This window comes from Phodopus roborovskii, unplaced genomic scaffold (assembly GCF_943737965.1).
Source record: "Phodopus roborovskii unplaced genomic scaffold, PHOROB, whole genome shotgun sequence".
Lineage (NCBI taxonomy): Eukaryota > Metazoa > Chordata > Mammalia > Rodentia > Cricetidae > Phodopus > Phodopus roborovskii.
The window spans coordinates 15,280,364-15,294,060 of NW_026125052.1; the positions used below are offsets into that span (position 1 = coordinate 15,280,364).

Sequence of the window (13,697 nt, forward strand, 5' to 3'; positions counted from 1 at the left end):
TCTTCAAACCTTTCAAAGACCTACAGAAAATGGCATTTAAAATGGTTTAGGGATTTTTCTTAACAGTGAGACATAACTGCTCCTGGCAACACCAGCTGTGTTACAAAAGAAGACAGACATTGAAGAAACTCTTTATGGAGTTTGCTTCCAATATGGCAAGACTAGCCATTTGTGCAAGATACTGCTCTTGTCTAGACTTATAAAGTAGACATGCAGGACCCACAGAAAAGTGACTACTGATACAAGATGGACATTGCTACAGGGTGCCTGCTTAATAGAAGAGTCTGCCAGACAGTCTGCAGGGCACAAAGAAAAGTGACTGACAAACTGCCAATACAGGTGGACAGTTTAAAGTTTCCTGCTTTGCTGAGGAGTCTTCCAGACACACTATGGCCTATAGGCTAAAGATGGAACATTACAGAAGAACTTCAGGTGACTGACCAGGCAAGTTGTCTCTGTCATTTCTAGAGTTTATATATTATCCTTATATGGTCTTTGAAGGAGTTGAAGACAGATAGTTATGGTTATAGTTTTCTTTAGTTAGGATTAAAGATAAGTTACATATAAGACTCTAGACTCACAAAGATAGGATAGATGATAGAACATTTTCTTTAATTCCTGATAATGTTAATGGACTAAATATTGTTAACTATAGTTCTTACTGTTAACGTTAAAGCCCTTCTTTTTCTTTTAGACAGAAAAGAGGAGACAATGGGAGATGTCATTCTGTAAATATGTTTCTCTTATTGGTTAATGAATAAATCACTGTTGGCCTATAAGAAAGCAAGACAGGTGGGACTAGGAGACAAGGAGGATTCTGGGAGATGTAGTAGAGAGGAGTCAAGATGCAGGCTGTGAGAGGAATAAGAGGTCCGGACTCTTTCTCTCTGGTAAGACCACATGGAAACACTTAGATTGATAGAAATGAGTTAATATTTAAGACAGAGCTAGCCAATAAGAAGTTCTAGCCATTGGCCAACAGCTTTATAACTAATAGAGTCTCTGTGTGTTATTTTGAGACTGGCAAAGCTGTGGGACCGGACTGGCAGGAAAGTGCTTATAACACTTCAATTCCATGGGATTCAACTCTGCCTTTTGGCCTCTGTAGACATTGGGTATGCACATGATACACAGACATGCATGCCTATCCATACACATAAAACAAAAATAAATCTTCCTTTTTTTAAAAAAAAAACTCATTGTATGTCTAATGGGCCAATCATGAAATCCCATCATATTTATTGAACATGCTTCATTATTAGTACATTTATTTTATGACTGATTATTTCCCATACATGAAATCATACATATACTACCTACTTCTGCTAATTTTTCTACTAAACTACTTATTTTTCCTAATTAATTTATAGGAACTTATTTTATGGGAAGTATGCTTCCTTTTTCATTATGTCAGTCACAGATGTTTCCAAATTTGCCCCAGAGCGTCTCTTAATTGTGTCTGTGGGATCCTAATATGGAGAGCTTTCTTGCTTGTGGACATCTCTATCTTTCCTTTCTTGTCCTGTCATCTTTTGAAAGCTGTTCTCCATCTCCAAATCAGACATGTGCCACTTTAGTTGGTTTTTGTGTGTACAGTTGCACTTTTATACTTAATCATGTTACATATCATGAATTTATCCTGGTGTGTGCAGACACTGCACCATCAAAATCACCTTGGTTTTCCTAGTCAAAGAAATTAAATAAAATGAGTCATTCTAGTTTAAAAAATTTTTTTAAAGTAAGCATGACCACTGTTGGCTTTAATCAGAGAATCCCCTCTTTCCGGTGAACAGTGGTGAATATAGGGCCTCATAGCTGCACAAGATGCTGAGGATACATGACAGATGGGTGCTCAGCCTTCAAAAAGATGTCTGCACCTTCCTTTCTCATGCTCAAGGAACGTTGTTAGAGAGGGGGTGTGGAAACACGGTAGCCAGAAGACAAGGAAAAGACATGCTCTGGACAGCATAGAGCCTACAGCAACTGCATTCACAACATTGCAGCAGATTGTGTGTCCACCCTGGGTCTGCAAAGAATGAGATTCGGGGCTAGAGAGATCGCTCCGTGGTTTATAGCATGTGTTGCCCTTGCAAAGGATCCAGCTTCCATTGTCATCATCCACTTGGAGGTTCACAACCATCAGTAACTCCAGTTCCAGGGGATCCGACACCCTTGTCTGACCTCTGTGGGCACCACAACCTGGGGGTGGTACACAGACATACATTCAGGCACAACAACCATACACATATAATAAAATAAAACAAAAAAACATTAAAACAAAAAAAAAGAATGAGATTGTCAACAGTCAGGTATGGAAGGAAGATGGGGCTCAAGGGGTCCATCTATCTTTTCTGAGCATTGGCTACTTGCAGATTAAGGGAGGAGAGTTATTGCCTTCAGCTGTTCTGGTTAAATAAAGCAGGTCACAAAACAAGAGCAAAGTCATGAGTCTGAAAACCTGATGGGAAGGATTAACCTGGATGGGAAGGTGACAAAGGACTATGTGAGAGTTATCATATTACATACACATGTATGAGATTGTCAAAGGATGAAATTCATCATTAAAATTTTAGTTAAAAAGGGGGATGCCCTCTGTTCTGGCGGCCTCTAGCGTTCAACTATTGACATTACATACTCAGCATCAATGAGGTTTGCTGTTTGTTTTGTTTAGAGACACAAGATAAGTCCTGAGGCCAGGTAATGGGAAAAAAAAACAAAAGACCAAAACCACCCACACATCTGGTTTAATGTGAGAAGTGTATTAATTAAATCATGTTCCTAACAGACTAGTTCAAAAAAGGAGGCATCCTCCTTCCTTAGCCCAAGAGCTACACTGAGCAATTTATAGGTAGGATTTGTCTGTGTGTGTGTGTGTGTGTGTGTGTGTGTTGTTGTTGTTGTTGTTGTTGTTGTTGTTGTTGTTAAGACCTACAATTAGTGTTGTTTAGTTGCAGTGGTGTGTGGAGATGGTGGTGGTGATGGTGGTGGAGATGGTGATGATGGTGGAGGTGGAGATGGTAGAGATGTGATGGTGGTGGTGGTGGTGGTGGTGCTCTTTCTTGGGTTTTATTCTTTGTTTCTTTTTGTAAATCCTTTATGCTAGGCACAGCATTTAATCACAGTGCCACCTCAGGCTATCTCACTTTGTATGTAAGTAAACTAAGGCTCTTGGAGGTCAAATTCTTTAACTAGAGGGTGAAAAGTTGGCCTGAAACCCATATCTGCTCCCAAGGGCATCCTCCTTTCTTTTCATACTTGCCTTGATTACAGAAAATTTCTCTTTGCCTTAAGGAAGATTTTGACATCAGACTATTCTTAAGTAATGTTTAGGTTGATGCAAAGACACACACACACACACACACACACACACACACACACACACACACACACACACGACACTTGAAATGCAGCCAGTGATGGAGAAAGTGAATTTTTATCTTTGTTTGGAAGTTAATACATTTATGTTGAAATGACCACATGGAGCGGTGGCAAATGCAAAAGTTATTTCAGCTTATATGACGGGATAGGAGACTTGAAATAACCCACAGGATACAAACAACTAAATATGCTCTTTTTTAAGTCTAAATATTTTTTTAAAGCATCAAAGAACAGGCAAGATAGTATGTGTACCTGACAATTATTGGGGGGGGGGGATGAAGTGCTCAGAAGGCTGAACTCAACTTGGAGTCTGCCTCTCCCCCAGAGCAATTTCTGAACTTGGAAAACTTGAGTTTCAATTTGTATGACCTTTCAGGGAGGTAGAAACTACACATGAAGTCCTGGGTTCACCCTAGGCAGAGACAGCTCTGTGATTAAGAAGCTAGGTCAACAAAGGCCCCCAGCCTTGTAGAATGACAGCCTGGACTCAGCCTGTCAACTAATACACCAAAGAACTGTGGGGAAAGCTGTTTGAACCTTTGCCTGAATGGTCTGCAAAACTCCCTGGACCTCCAGGGTGGTATCTGAATAAGCTGGCAAAAATGAATGGTAATCCTTTCAAAGAGACACCGCCAACAAGCCCCACAAATAAAGCCCCGAGGAAAGCAATACGGTGGTCCTTACCGCTAGTCACCAAATACTCCTGTCTGTCTCTCAGGCTTTCCAAAATGTGACAGGAATGGGTGCCTGTTCAGCTTGCTTTGGAATTAGGTGTGACCAAGTAACCTTCTTCAGCTAATAATGAGAATAGCAGCGACAAGGTTTAATTTCCAGACCAAAGCTGCAGGAGCCGACACGTGTTTCTCCTCACACTGCGAAACCAGTGTGTGGAAGGACAGATGGTACTGAAGCTACTGCCAGCCTGAGTTTCTCCAACTAGATTTAAAAATCAAAAACTAACATTGAGGGGAATAGAGAGATGGCTCATGATATATACCTAGATGATAGATAGGTAGGTAGGTAGATAGATAGATAGATAGATAGATAGATAGATAGATAGATAGATAGATAGATAGATTAGCAGGCAGGCAGATAGATGCATGCATACATGCATGCATACAGAAGCATTGTAGTTTTATGGTTTTATAAATGAATATACAAATTCAAGATTTTTTCTTTACATCTAGGTAGACCCATGAGCAAATATTTTCAATGTATTTGTTTAATTGGGCACATAATTAACATAAAGTTGCTTATTATCAGTTAATTTAGCCTAAAGATCACTAAAGGAAAAAGAACATTTCTTTGGTCGCACTCCGGTTCTCTCTGTTAGAACCTAAACTTGTCTTTATTGCGCACCTTTTATTGTTGCATCCATTTAACTTTGATTCAAATGCCCCTTGAGGATCTGAAACCACGACTTCTAGAAAGAGGATCAATAAGAACAAGCACAAAGCTCGGTCCTGGGTGGAACCCTGAGCCACACAACTTCCTGCCTCTTCCCTTAGCATTTGATGAACTGGAAGAAAAAGTATAAACAAAACAAAGTCGTGGCCCAAATCCAGTTGTCTGTGGTCCACATCACGTCAGTTCTTCATTCTTCTTGAGGCGAGCTTTACTCAAAAGATCTCTGCAACTCTGTCCTTGTCATCGGAGTTCTTTCAAAATCGAGTTCCGTGTCTAATTCTGTCAGTGGTGTGGTTGTTAACACGGGGAGCCATTCCACCTTCAGAGAACACAGTGCCAAGGTGACAAGGAGGAGGGCTTGTCCCTCGCTCATCAGAAAAAGATACTCACAGGCTGTGGGTACAGCTCAGCGTAGGCCTTGAAAGGCAAGATGAAGATGGCGATGGTGGACAGGGCTGCAAACACTGATAAAGTAAAATGGCAATTGACAAATCTTCCAAGACAAAAGACTACTTTTTCTTTCTTTTCTTTGTTCTTCCTGCTTTTGCACTTCCTGCCTCCTCTCCTCCTCCTCCGCCTTTCCCTGTTACACCCCTACCTTTTGCTGTCTTCTCCTTGTCCCTTCCTGTGCTTTCTCCCCCTCCTCCTCCTGTTTTTTCCTTTTCTTTTCTCTTTCTTCCAGCATCGGCCTCAGAGCAGAACTAAACTGATGTGAGTATCTGAGTGCACAGGAATCAAACAGCTACAAACTTCCTTCCTTTTTTTTTTTTTTTTTTGTTTGTTTGTTTTTAGCTTTTATTTGGCTTCATTCTTTGAAACCAGGTCTCATATAGCCACAGCTGGCCTCAAAGTCCATAGCCAAAAGGGATACTGAACATCTCACCCTCCTGCCTCCACTTTTCTCAGTGCTGGAATTACAATGTACACCACCAAGCCAATCATTTGCAACGCTTGGGTTGAACCTCTGGCTTTATGCACGTTAAGCAAACATTCTCCACCCTGAACTACATCCCTGCCCCATTCTCTCTTCTAAAGTCCTTTTTTTTGGGTCCTAATGTGGGACGGCACCACATCTTTTCGCCAGGATTCTGAATACTTCCTCAACCCACCTCGAAACCAAGGCATATTGCCCTTCCCACCAGCCCACCATCTGTGTCTCTGCATTTCACTGCCTCAAGGTTAGAGCTAATTGGACATGGACTGTGTCCAAAAGCAGCCTTGAAGCTTTCATCTTTATCTCCTCCCTCGCCCCCATAGTATGCCTTTCTCAGAAGGGTTGCCCTCTGAGTACGGATGGTCTACTGCTTGCCACACAACCCTCCGGAGCCAGTCCCGAGGGACCTCTGGCCTCCTCTCTACTTGTTTTTTTAGCCACAGGCCACACACATCTCTTCTCCCTTGCCTCTGTTGTTCATTTATCACACTCTTTCCTTTTTCTTTTTTTCATGTGTTTGTGCATGCATGTGTGTTCACATGTGGACACATGGGAGGTACACATGCCTATGTGTTATGTCTGATTCCTGAGTCTTTATTGGTAAATAGAACAACTTAGATTAAAAACAACAAAAACTAAAACATCATTCTCAAACCCCAAATTCACAAGAGCTTGGCTTACATCCTTTAAGCAGATTTTCAAGTTTCAAACATTTGCATTCCACTTCGCCACACCCCAAACTTTTAGTAGCAGCACATGGAGGCCACCAACAACCTTACTGGGCCTTCACTTGGAGCCGTTTGTGTCCATGTTATATGCTCCAACCACTGAGAGGCACAAGACCAAAATTCTTATACATGTGCCTGTGAGGGCCCTGTAAGCCTCTTTAGTCTTTACATTTCAGATGGATATTTATCCTTATATTTTGAAAAAAAATGAGAGAAGTTGGTACCTCCACCCATACACCTGCTGTGGGCTCAGATAGGAACCAGGTGGGCCTCACCCATATGCCTGGCACATGGCTTTATCAAGGTGTTAATGTGAATTACATAATGACCAGGGACATGCCACATCATGATCCTATCTTCTCATAGTTTGTGCAGTTCACATTTCTGTTTACTGGTGGGAATGTGAGTAGTTGTTCAATATCAGTGATTACCACAAAGTTTTCCATCTGAATGTTCTGGAAACCTATTTCCCACTCAACCACCAAAACAGGCCTTTAATGGTGTTGCCAGTTAACCCATCCTTTTTAACACTACTGGGGCTTTTCTCTTACTTGAAATAAATCAGAGGTTGGTTGAGAAGACAGCTTAGTCTGCAAAGTGCTTGCTGAGACTAAGTTAGAGCCAGATACACAGTGGTACATGCCTGTAAGCCCAGGACTGGGGGCGGGGCAGTGGCAGGAGATCTGTGAGACTTGCTGGCCCATTTGTCTAGTCAACTGGTGACCTATCAGTAATAGACCCTGTCTCAAACAAAGTAGACAGTGACAGATGAAGGTGTCCAGTGTCAGTTTCTGGCTTCCACATAATTATGCACATGTTCACACAAATGCATACACTACACACACAACACTCAAAGATAGGTAGACAGACAAAAAGAAAGAAAGAAAGAAAGAAAGAAAGAAAGGACAAAAGAAAGAAAGAAAGGTAGATGATAGATACATAGATGATAGATAGATGGATAGATAGATAGATAGATGACATACATGGATAGATAGATGATGATAGATAGATAGATAGACAGACAGATAGATATATAGATAGATAGATGATAGATAGATGAAATACATGGATAGATAGATGATAGATAGATAGATAGATAGATAGATAGATAGATAGATAGATAGATAGATAGAGTCAGTTCCTCCCCAGAATCAGTGAGCCCTGCCTACCCCAACCACTTCTTCCTTGGTCCCACTGCTGCTCATCACTGCTGGCACACTGGTCCCCTCATGCTCCAAAGGTGCAACTTCACAGTCTCTCTCTTGACTTGCTGGTGCCTCTTCCTGGAATGTTCTTTCCCTTTGGATGTCCCCTCTCTATTTTTAGGTCTCAACACAAATGTTATCTACCAGCAAAACCAACCTGGACTAGTCACTAACACCACCTAGATCTGGATCCATCTCCTTTTTCTATTCGCTTGGTGCTGATTCTGGCGAATGGGTGACATCCAAAAGGGTTTTTTTCCTTGAAGGAAATCACAGGTTACACATAAGGGTGAATGGACTTTTCATCTAATGGAAAACCACTGTTTAATGCTGAATAAAACAGACAACTAGGATTTTCATGCCAGAATAAGAGTTTATTGGGAGGACAAAGGATTTGCATTGCATCTACAAAGACAAAAAGTGTGGCCAAAAAGATCAAGTCTACTTATGTTCTGTTTCACAAACATGCCAACCAGCTCCCCGACACACACTCAATGGAATTATTTTCAAATCACATTCAGATGAGTTTTGTTAAAGCATAACATTGGGTATGCAAACACAGTCTTGTAGAGAGTCCTCAATCCTATTGTAGGTTCCTCAAAAGACAGACTTTGCATCTCCTGTGATTGAGGACCAAGCCAGGAAATGCTCTGCAATCAACAGTTGACCTGGGCATCAGTCTGTCTTTGTCCAGTGTGGTCACATTTTTTGAGGTCTTGGGATGAGCTGGAGTTAAGGTGTGACTGGTATCTTTGTCCCCTCTGGCAACAATATGTCTAACGCACAAAAGTGTTGCAAGGCCCACACCGAGATCTTGTGACACAGGGGTTAGAGACGCAGGGCCCAATGGGCTTGTCACATGCGTTGGTTGTGGCACAGGGATTGCAAGGGAGCCTGGAGACAGGAAATCATTGGATCAAGTTAGGACAGAGTGAGCTAACCACATGAGAAGACACTAGAAACAGTCAGACTAGTCTCCAGATATTTCTTTGAATGTGTCCAAGTAGAAGTTTGAAGGGATATATTAACTTCAACCAAGAACACAACTAAACTCAAGGAAGAGTCATTCAGCCCATACTCACTTGCAGTCCTCGCTCTCCAGCAGGCCTCTGTACGTGTTGATCTCACACTCCAGCCGGGCACGGATGTCCAGCAGCACCTGGTACTCCTGGTTCTGACGCTCCAGGTCGGCCCGGATCTCACCAAGCTGGGACTCCACGTTGGTGATCAGGCACTGAACCTGGGACAGCTGGGAGCCATAGCGAGCCTCACTCTCTGTCAGTGTGTTTTCCAGAGAGTTTCTCTGTGGGGGAGAAGACACAGGCTGTCACAGAGCTGCTCTCTCTAAAGGTTCCTGCATAAACTCCCAAAGGAGTCACGGGCTTGAAGAGAAAGAGATGGAGGGAGTGGTCCCGGGTCTGAACACTACACACCAGGTTGTGCTGGGCCTGCAGCTCGATCTCCAGGGCGTTGACTGTGCGTCTCAGCTCGATGATCTCTGCCTGGCAGGATTGCAGCTGCTCTGAGCTGGACACCACCTGCTTGTTCAGCTCCTCAGTCTGCAGGAAGCAAGGGCAGAGACAGGATCAGACCCTGCCTTAGGGTCCTGGGGGCCTCAGTGCCCAGGTGAGCATGAGCTCAGATGCCCACCTGTGTGGTGAACCATTCCTCCACTTCTCTGCGGTTGGTTTCCACCAGGGCCTCGTACTGACACCTGGTCTCATTGAGTACACGGTTCAGGTCCACAGTGGGAGCGGCGTCCACTTCCACGTTGAGGCGATCTCCAAGCTGGCAGCGCAGGGTGTTGACTTCCTGGTGGGGGAAGGAGAGAAATTCATAATAACACAAAGGGTCTTGAAGATCTCCTTGAAAGGATGCAGTTGGACTGCTTTTTTAATCATTCTTCAATCTCCGTTCCCTTCCTTCCCAGCATGGTTTTCACTATGGTCAGTGAGTGGCTCTTTTTTTTTTTTTTTTTTTTCCCTGTCCTTCGTGTTCAACATAACACTTCTTATTTAGAGGGATGTGGTAGTTACACATCAGAACTGAGACATAGTCAGTTCACCAAGTCTTGCTAGAATATCTCACCATAGCCTTAAGTGTTTAATCCTTAACCATAGACAAAGTCTGACTGCAAAGAAAATAAAGAATATTTGTTTCAAACCCTGTTATCCTTGGATAATAGAGCCTTAACTGGTGGTATGTTGGTTCTGACAGTGTGGATTTTGCTGAAGGAAGAGGACAATTTACTACATTTTAGTACTGATCTCTTCATGGAGCAAATAAAACTTGGTCCTGGGCTTACATTGCCATCAGAGGGACTTAAATCATATCTCATCTTTACCACATCCATAACCTTATAGACGATGCTAGAACAGCATCTCAACCTTCTTAATGCTGTGACCCTTTAATACAGTTCCTCATGCTGTGGTGACCCCCATAAAATTACTTTTTGTTGCTACTTCATAACTGTAATTTTACTACTATTAGGAATCATAATATTAATATGTTATACAAAAGGCCTTAGGCTACCTCTGGGAAATCATCGTTTGACTCTCCCCCCAAGGGGTCATGACCCATAGGTTGAGAACCACTATTCTAGAATCTTCAATCTGTTCATTGAGAGAGAGAGAAGGAGGGAGGGAGAGAAAGAGAGAGAGAGAGAGGTTTTTTGGAGGCTCTTAAGTGCTTATCACAAATTGATGTGCAGTAATTTCTTGCTTCTTTTGGTGTTAGCTGTTACCTCATACAGGGTTCTGGGATTTACGGTCTGTACATATCTGTTTTTTGTGTGCCAGTAACTCATGTGAACTGGGGAGACCCTTACTCCATGTTTCTTCCAAGCAGAAAGAATTTTGAATGGGAATAAAGAGTTGTTGTCCGAGTCTAGCTCAGCCCTCTTGTTGGGTGGCCCTAAACTACAAAACAGAGAACCTTAATGGCTTCCACTTAAGCTCTCATCCGGGAGTGACAGAGGATACAGCAGCTGCCTTGGCTTTGACCTTTCCTCATTCCTGACTGAGATAGCAACTCCTTTACTCTTGTTCCTGCCTCTAACAGAAAATCCTAATCTCCTATCAGGATTTTTTTTTAGATTACTCATTCTCTACAAATCCTTTTCTGTTTGGAGAAGAGCTTTCTGGGCTAATTGAGGCTCAACCCACAGCCTCTCCCACAGCCTGTGGCAGTTAGAAACATGTCGTGGCCAGCCCAACTGTGTACTTCACTTTGGGAAACCTCACCTGCTCATGGTTCTGCTTGAGACACAGCAGCTCCTCCTTCAGAGACTCCACCTGAGCCTCCAGATCAGACTTGCAGAGGGTCAGCTCGTCCAAGATCCGGCGCAGGCCGTTGATATCTGACTCTACCAGCTGCCGCAGAGACAGCTCCGTCTCATACCTGCAATCACAGGAGAATCAAAGATAGACTGGGTAGCAGTATGCCTGGCCTTGTCTCTGGTTTGGTTTGTTGGATAACTAGGAATTGAGGATACTAGTTTTTACAACCATCTCCCTCTACTTAAGTTGTCAAGACCCAGCAGTAGATCCCAAAGGGAAATGTAGGGTAAATACTTTCCCAAAGCCAATGACTCTAAGGCGATAAGAGCTTGTAAATTCTGAGGCTTCCAGGATGAATACACTTCCCACACTCTGCTAAGTGAGTTCTGTGCACAGCGGGAGACCATGCTATCCACAGATGTGCACTCTGATGGAGTTGAGGATTGGGGTAGAAATGCCACTCTACAAATGGGAAGAGGGGAGGGGAGGGAGTACAGATCTTGAAAAAATACCTAGGGGAAATCTTGATCAATATTTTCCTGTGTGGACAATGAACTAAAGGGAAGGAGAAAATGGAAATGAAGACACAAGCAACAACACCCCTCTGGTACTCCCACTCACTTGGTCCTGAAGTCATCAGAGGCCAGCTTGGCATTGTCAATTTGTACTACCAGCCTGGCATTCTCAGACTTGCCACACAAGATCTAGAAATCACAAAATGTTATATGATGATCAGGGGCTTGGTTCTTTTCATCAACAGAAATCCTATTAATTTGTTTATATGAGAACATCGGAATTTAAAAAACACACACACAGTATATTCTGTATTTATGAAAAGCTACCTGTGTACCAAAGATGCTCAAAAATTATATGAGGGACTAAATCTGAAGACAGACATGCAATTACATCATGAAACATCAGCAAACAGTCTTATTTCTCCCCTAATAAGCAATATTTAAAATCTAATAAAAACTATTCATACTGTTTAAAAGAACTGCTATGTGCTTGGCACAGATCTAAGAGCTGAAAAGGATCTCACCATTGAGAAACTTTACATCAAATGGGAAAGAAAAATACATAAAGCAGCAGGTACAGGGGCCTAGGCAAGGGAGGTTGTTCCATTCTCCTAGCCATCCTGGATGGCTTAGTACCATTTCTACCTAGTGTCTAGTCTTTCTAGATTTAGCCAAATACTCTAGTTCACCACTGAACACTGTTTACCAAGGAAACCCCATGGACATTCAGGTCAAGACAATGGGATCAGGGTGATAATGTGTCCAGAAGAGGAGGGCAGCCAGAGGTCAGAGCATCCACACACCCAATTAAGGGAGGAAAAAATGGTCCTTCCTACTTGTACCTTCTTTCCTTGGCTCAGTTCTTTTCTCTTACCTCAAGGGAATACTTTCAAAGCTCAGAGACATCCAGGGGCCATTCTTAATAATAGTGGGGAGTTATCTAAACTCCTGCACCTCCACCTAACCCAATTTATGTCAAGATTCAAAACTAACCATTTCCAATCTGAAAATGGATGAGGCCTCAAGAAAAAAAATATTTGAGAAATTGGAAGTATAGGTATCAAACTTTTCCACCATAAGAAGAACACATGTCATTTCTGTGTCTCAAATATTCTCTTGACAACTTCCAGCTAAGGATGCTGAATGCCCATCCCCTCACCTTCTGCTGCAGCTCCTCGATGGTCCTGAAGTAGGACTGGTAGGCGGGGCACACCAGAGGGTCCTGCTGCTGGTTCCTCTCCTGGATCCGAGCCTCCAGCTCTGCATTCTCTCTCTCCAGCTGCCTCACCTTCTCCAGGTAGCTGGCCAGGCGGTCATTCAGGAACTGCATGGTCTCCTTCTCGTTGCCATTGAAGGAGCCCTCACAGAACCAATTGCAGTTGCCCACATTGGCAGGGATGTTGCAGGCCCCAGGCAGGGTGCAGCCATGGCAACTGTTGGGTATACATGGCCGGGAGGAGCAGCTGGTGCGGCAGCTCATGGTGGGCAGGCAGCAGTTGTATGGCATGGTGCTGGGGGGAGTGAGGTGCCTGGCTGAAGACACAGAGTGGACTCTCCAAGCCTCGGAGCTCTGGGTGTCCTTCCTCTGGTGAGCATTTATACTCACTCCAAAGAGGGTGTGGACATATAAGAAAGTCTTTTTTTTTTTTTTTTTTTTTTTTTTTTTTTTTTTTTTTGGGCTTTGGTCATTTAGTGATGGTCAAAGGCTTCCCCATGCATTTGTTATGCTTCCTCAGAAGACTCCCTCACCTCATAAAAGACTTTACTCGGGCTTCGCCCTCAGTCAGAACTCCTCTGCCATGCTGTGCACCATGAGGTAAGAGCTTCGTGGTATAACTTCAAAGAACAGGATTCACGGCCTTCATTAGTAAGGTGTGGCAGGTCAAGGGACAGTGCTGCCACTCCATGAGGGCCCCGACACCTCGGTGAGCCTCTGGCTCTGTTTGCTGAAACAGAGAAACAGAACTCTCCCTAGGTTCAATGTCCAAATGTCAGATTCACAGTTCTCAAAGAGAGGACCAGGTGCGAAAACAGCCTGGCTTCTTGTGACCCTGCTTCTAGATACACCTGCCAAGGAAATCACAGGTAGACCTAGGGTCACAAGCTTAACCCAGGCAGGGTACTAGGCACTGAGGAGTGGAGGGTGGGCAAGTCATATTGGCAGTCCAACTCAGGCTTGTTGGAAGCTGCCCAGTTCCCAGTGTTGGCATTTCTCACAAATCTTCCTCAGCACAGGTCTTCAAGGCAAATGA

At 43.4% G+C, this 13,697-nt stretch overlaps 1 protein-coding gene across 4 annotated transcripts in view; it reads right to left on the reverse strand.

Moving 5' to 3' along the window:
- Nucleotides 1–8,174: 8,174 nt before the first annotated feature.
- Nucleotides 8,175–13,697, reverse strand: part of LOC127216194 (keratin, type I cuticular Ha1) — a 46,871-nt gene continuing 41,348 nt past the window's right edge. For 3 of the 4 annotated variants that reach the window (XM_051176818.1, XM_051176827.1, XM_051176835.1), the window contains exons 2-7: nucleotides 11,552–11,634; nucleotides 10,895–11,051; nucleotides 9,303–9,464; nucleotides 9,086–9,211; nucleotides 8,735–8,955; nucleotides 8,175–8,546 (exon numbers count right to left, since the gene is read on the reverse strand). In XM_051176818.1, coding sequence (XP_051032775.1) covers nucleotides 8,429–8,546; nucleotides 8,735–8,955; nucleotides 9,086–9,211; nucleotides 9,303–9,464; nucleotides 10,895–11,051; nucleotides 11,552–11,634 — 867 coding nt within the window. In that variant the 3' untranslated portion in view covers nucleotides 8,175–8,428. Of the gene's footprint in view, nucleotides 8,547–8,734; nucleotides 8,956–9,085; nucleotides 9,212–9,302; nucleotides 9,465–10,894; nucleotides 11,052–11,551; nucleotides 11,635–12,604; nucleotides 12,985–13,697 lie in introns of those variants that run through there. The other variant, XM_051176808.1, reaches the window with a different exon arrangement.